The following is a 6064-nucleotide window of genomic DNA, read 5'->3' as shown; positions in this document are numbered from 1 at the left end:
CCACAATGTCCCAGCTATATTGTTGTTGTTGTTGCTGTTGTTGTCATTGCTGTTTGGCAGGCCCTGGGCAGGGTTCAAACACACCAGCCCCAGTGTATGTGGCTGGAGTCTTAGCCACTGAACTACAGGCTCTGAGCCCACAATTTATTTTTAATGTTCATTATCAGTGCAATTGCTTTATGTCTAAGGCTCTGTGCCCTTCTTCCCACCTGTAGGTGACCTTTTTGCCCCACCCTGAGCTGCATGTGATGATGGGAAGAGTCAATGTAAGTTATCCAGAAGTCTTTGTGCTCCTGGGCTTCTCTGATCAACCCTTACTAGAACCTGTCCTCTTTATAGTTGTCTCAGGTTTTTATGTGGTGTCTATCTTGGGCAATGGTGTCATCATCCTGGTGTCCTGCATGGATGTGCATCTCCACACACCTATGTACTTCTTTCTTGTCAACCTCTCCTTCCTGGACATTAGCTTTACCACAAGCATTGTCCCACAACTCCTGGTCAACCTCTGGGGGCCACAGAAAACAATAAGCTATGGTGGGTGTGTGGTCCAGTTCTATATCTCCCATTGGCTGGGGGCAACTGAGTGTGTCCTGCTGGCTGTCATGTCCTATGACCGCTATGCTGCCATCTGCAGGCCACTCCACTACACTGCCATCATGCATCCACAGCTGTGCCTTAGCCTGGCAGTCACTTCATGGCTAGGGGGTCTGACCACCAGCATGGTGGGCTCCACACTCACCATTCTCCTACCACTGTGTGGGAACAATTGCATCGACCACTTCTTTTGTGAAATGCCCCTCATTATGCAACTGGCTTGCGTGGACACCAGCCTCAACGAGATGGAGATGTACCTGGCCAGCTTTATCTTTGTTGTCTTGCCTCTGGGGCTCATCCTGGTCTCCTACAGCCAGATTGCCCGGGCTGTGTTGAAGATCAGATCAGCAGAAGGGAGGAGAAAGGCATTCAACACCTGCTCTTCCCACGTGGCAGTTGTGTCCCTGTTTTATGGGAGCATCATCTTCATGTATCTTCAGCCAGCCAAGAGCAACTCTCACGAGCAGGGTAAGTTCATAGCTCTCTTTTACACTGTAGTCACTCCTATGCTGAATCCACTTATTTACACCCTAAGGAATAAAGATGTGAAGAATGCTCTCAGGCACATTGTATTAGAGAACTGCTGTCGCTTTACAAGGAAATGGGGACAAGCTCAGAGACTCTAGTCATTTCTGAGGAGGAAAAACAAGTTTAAACATATCAGAACTGATATTGGAGGACAGACTACTGGGAGAGTCATTTTAGAAATGACAATATTAGAAATTTAGAAATAACATTAGAATTTTTGAAATAACAATATTAGAAAATATTATTTGAGCTTAAGTTAAGTGGAAATCTGACATGAGTGTACTAATACACTATTTTTAGACCAATATGAGAAGAGAAAATATGTTCTGTTTTTATATTTAGCTCATGATCAAATTATTTTGTTAAATTGTGTTTACTGTTACATGTGTTGATTACCATCTTCTTTTGTTCATTATTTATATTATTATATGGATGCTCTTCAGTATTCAAAGGGGACTGGTTCCAAGACCCTCTTTGGATACCAGAATTCCACACCCATAAAGTCCTTTATATAAAATAGCATAATATTTGCATTAATATTTGTAGATCCTCCCATATACTTTAAATCATCCCTAGATTAATTATAATATCTAATAAATGAAAAGTATACTTGTTACATTATCTTTATTTTTGCATTTTTTTTATTTTTGAACTACGATTAGTTGAATTCATGGATGAGGAATCCTCAAATTCAAAGGAATGACTTTATACATGTGTGTTCTACGTATGTTAATTGTCTATAATAATGTCTTTCATTGAGGAATCTATATAGAATCTTTTACATTTTTTCTAATATTTGTAAAGACTCAGTGAGGAATCCTCGAATTCAAAGGAATGACTTTATACGTGTGTGTTCTACATATGTTAATTTTCTATAATAATGTCTTTCATTGAGGAATCTATATGGAATCTTTTACATTTTTTCTAATATTTGTAAACTCAATGAGGTAGGGCGGTGCCTGTGGCTGAGTCGGTAAGGTGGCGGCCCCATATACTGAGGGTGGCGGGTTCAATCCCAGCCCCGGCTGAACTGCAACCAAAAAATAGCCGGGAAATCCTCTTGTGGGGGAGAGACAAGATGGCAGACTGAAGCCAGCTTTCAACAGAGGCTCCCGTCCAGAAGAAGAGTTAAGGGACAAAAATTTAGTAAGTATCATGGTGGATTTGAGCTGCACCAAGACAGAAGGTTGAAGAACACACACCAACACCACTGAGGCAAGCTGTGATCACAAGGACGCAAACAAAAGCAAAACAGCTCTACTTCCGGATATTCTGAAGCCACACCCCCTGTCTCCCTGGGCAACCAGAGGAGGCCACCAGTGAGCAAAGGATTTGCCTGACGCTGCTCACAAACCCAGGAAGCTTCCAAGGCAGGGCCAACTCAGAGAGGTAATCAGACACAAACCTCCAGCAGCAAAGTCGTTTGAACTCAGAACAGCCCGTCTTCTGCAGCGATTTTAGCAGAAACAGAGACAGAATCCCACAAAGTTGTCTGTGCTGTTCTGTTCTGTTAGCAACATCAATCAGGGACGGGGCTAAGCCTGAGTGAACACCTCCCCCCCACCACCTGCATCAAGCACTAAAAGATGCCAGGCCCCACCTCCTCCTGCTAGATAGCAGCAGACTGCATGGGCCTGGAAGATTTCCTTGCAATTCAGGCAGGTGCAAACCCCTGGAGTATCTGTTCACTACAGACAACTGGGTTAGCCATCTGCAGAGATACCAGTGACTGGATCCGATGGAGGGGCAAAGTGGGGAAGGAGACATCAACCTTCCCATACTGATCTATTTGCTAGGTGGCTCCTCCTGACTCCATGCAGCACTGGAGTAAGCCATATCAGAGTAGTGACCAGACCCCTGTGATCCAGTTCCCAGAGACTTCTTGAACTCTCCCACCTGAGACAGGTGCCAATTGAGAAAATTGATTTGGACCTTTTGAACTAAACTAATAGACTGAAGACTTTTCAGGCGGTGCCCTGGGTATGTGGTTGTAGTAAGGTTTCATTTTCCTTTTCCAATTGGTGCCAGAGGTGGGTGGGCGGGGTCACTTAGTTGCTGGTTTTTCCACACAGCTGAGACTTCAAGCCAGAGTAAATATTACAATAGTATTGAACAGAAACCAGCTGAAAACAAGACAGAACCACTTCGTCCCACCACACAAGACAGGGCCCTGGTTTCTCAGGCCACAACAATGTACTACGGGCCCTCGATAAAGCCCCAGGGGAAAAATCAAAGGGAGTAAAATAACCATGGGGTGGAATCAGTGGAAAAACTCTGGTAACATGAATAACCAGAATAGATCAACCCCCCCAAAGAAAAGATATGGCAGATGTAATTGAAGATCCCATTCATAAACAACTGGCTGAGATGTCAGAAATCGAATTCAGAATTTGGATTGCAGACAAGATTAATAAAATGGAATTAGGAATTCGAGGAGAAATTCAAAAGTTGTCTCAAGAATTTAATGAATTTAAAGACAAAACCACCAAAGACTTAGACACACTGAAGCAAGAATTTACAGCCCTCAAAGATATGAAAAATACAGTAGAATCCCTCAGCAACAGAATGGAACAAACAGAAGAGAGGATTTCTGACATTGAAGATAAAGTCTTCAAACGCTCCCAATTCTCAAAGAGGAAGAGAAATGGAGAGCAAAAATGCATTATTCACTCAGAGAACTCCAAGATAATTAGAAGAAAAGCAATATATGAATAATTGGGATTTCTGAGAATGATGAAGTGGCCTCGATGGGCACAGAGGTCCTTCTGCATGAAATTATGAAAGAAAATTGTCCGACATCCCTAGAGAATCTGAAATTCAGATAGCAGACAGCTTCAGAACGCCAGCACGATTCAACCCCAATAAGTCATCCCCCAGGCATATCATAATTAGCTTCACTAAAGTTAATATGAAAGAGAAGACTCTCAAAGCAGCCTGGTGAAAGAAAACCATTATGTACAAAGCAAAGAATATTAGAATAACTGCAGATCTCTCTGCTGAAACTTTTCAAGCCAGAAGAGGGTGGTCATCGACTTTTAACCTCCTAAAGCAAAATAACATTCAACCCAGGATCTTGTATCCAGATAAACTGAGTTTCATTTATGATGGAGAAATTAAATACTTCAATGACATTCATATGTTGAAAAAATTTGCCATAAGTAAACCAGCTCTTAAGGATATTCTCAGACCTATCCTCCACAATGACCAACCCAATCCTATACCACAAAAGTAAACTCACTCAGAAACTTCAGATCAAACTCCAACTTCCACACTGGCGAAAGGATTAAAAATGTCCACTGGACCTTAAAAATTTGATACCCAAAATTTCACAAGACTTATCAATACTCTCCATTAATGTGAACAGCTTAAACTGCCCTCTAAAGAGGCATAGGTTAGCTGACTGGATACAAAAACTCAAGCCAGATATTTGTTGCATACAAGAGTCACATCTTAACTTAAAAGACAAATACAGACTCAGGGTGAAAGGATGGTCATCCATATTTCAGGCAAATGATAATCAGAAAAAAGCAGGTGTTGCAATTTCATTTGCAGATACAGTAGGCTTTAAACCGACAAAAGTAAGGAAGGGCAAGACTGGTCACTTCATATTTGTTAAGGGTAATACTCAATATGATGAGATCTCAATTATTAATATCTATGCACCCAACCAGAATGCACCTCAATTTATAAGAGAAACTCTAACAGATATGAGTAACTTGATTTCCTCCAGCTCCATAATCATCGGAGATTTTAACACTCCTTTGGCAGTGTTGGATCGATCCTCCAGCAAAAAGGTGAGCAAAGAAATTTTAGATTTAAACCTAACCATCCAATATTTAGATTTAGCAGACATCTACAGCACATTTCATTCCAACAAAACTGAATACACATACTTCTCATCAGCCCATGGAACTTACTCAAAAATTGACCACATTTTAGGTCACAAGTCTAACCTCAGTAAATTTAAAGGAATAGAAATTATTCCTTGCATCTTCTTGGACCATCATGGAAAAAAACTTGAACTGAGGAACAACAGGAATCTGCATACTCATACAAAAACATGGAAGTTAAATAACCTTATGCTGAATGATATCTGGGTCAGAGATGAGATTAAGAAAGAAATTGCCAATTTTTTGGAACAAAACGACAATGAAGACACAAACTATCAGAACCTCTGGGACACCACAAAGGCAGTTCTAAGAGGGAAATTTATAGCACTGCAAGCCTTCCTCAAGAGAACGGAAAGAGTTAACAACTTAATGGGACATCTCAAGCAACTAGAAAAGGAAGAACATTCAAACCCCAAACCCAGTAGAAGAAAAGAAATAACCAAAATTAGAGAAGAATTAAATGAAATTGAAAACAAAAGAATAAGGCAAAAGATCAATAAATCAAAAAGCTGGTTTTTTGAAAAGGTCAATAAAATAGATAAACCTCTGGCCAACCTAATCAGAAAAAAAGAGTAAAATCTCTAATATCATCAATCAGAAACAACAAAGACGAAATAACAACAGACTCGTCAGAAATCCAAAAAATCCTTAATGAATATTACAAGAAACTTTATTCACAGAAATATGAAAATCTAAAGGTAATTGACCGATACTTGGAAGCACATCACCTTCCAAGACTTAGCCAGAATCAAGTGGAAATACTGAACAGGCCCATATCAAGTTCACAAATAGCATCAACTATACAAAACCTCCCTAAAAAGAAAAGCCTGGGACCAGATGGTTTCCCGTCAGAATTCTAACAAACCTTCAAAGAGGAATTAGTACCTATACAACTCAACCTGTTCCAAAAGGTAGAAAAAGAAGGAAGACTACCCAACATGTTCTATGAAGCAAACATCACCCTGATCCCCAAACCAGGAAAAGACCCAACAAGAAAAGAAAATTATAGACCAATATCACTGATGAATATAGATGCAAAAATATTCAACAAG

General features: G+C 40.5%; 1 protein-coding gene across 1 annotated transcript; it reads left to right on the top strand.

The window, feature by feature from the left end:
* Positions 1-219: 219 nt before the first annotated feature.
* Positions 220-1291, top strand: LOC128573053 (olfactory receptor 2C3). The gene has a single exon (XM_053573276.1). The coding sequence runs from the start codon at positions 249-251 to the stop codon at positions 1218-1220; it is 972 nt and encodes a 323-aa protein (XP_053429251.1). The 5' UTR covers positions 220-248; the 3' UTR covers positions 1221-1291.
* Positions 1292-6064: the final 4773 nt, after the last annotated feature.

The sequence above is a fragment of the Nycticebus coucang genome, chromosome 20, assembly GCF_027406575.1.
Source record: "Nycticebus coucang isolate mNycCou1 chromosome 20, mNycCou1.pri, whole genome shotgun sequence".
Taxonomy (NCBI): Eukaryota; Metazoa; Chordata; class Mammalia; order Primates; family Lorisidae; genus Nycticebus; species Nycticebus coucang.
Note: the sequence above shows the minus strand (reverse complement) of the source record. Positions and strands in the feature narration are given on the sequence as shown.

Bases quoted from the DNA above. Each gene is read 5' to 3' on its own strand.
- LOC128573053 (XM_053573276.1), top strand. From the start codon at position 249: ATGATGGGAAGAGTCAATGTAAGTTATCCAGAAGTCTTTGTGCTCCTG.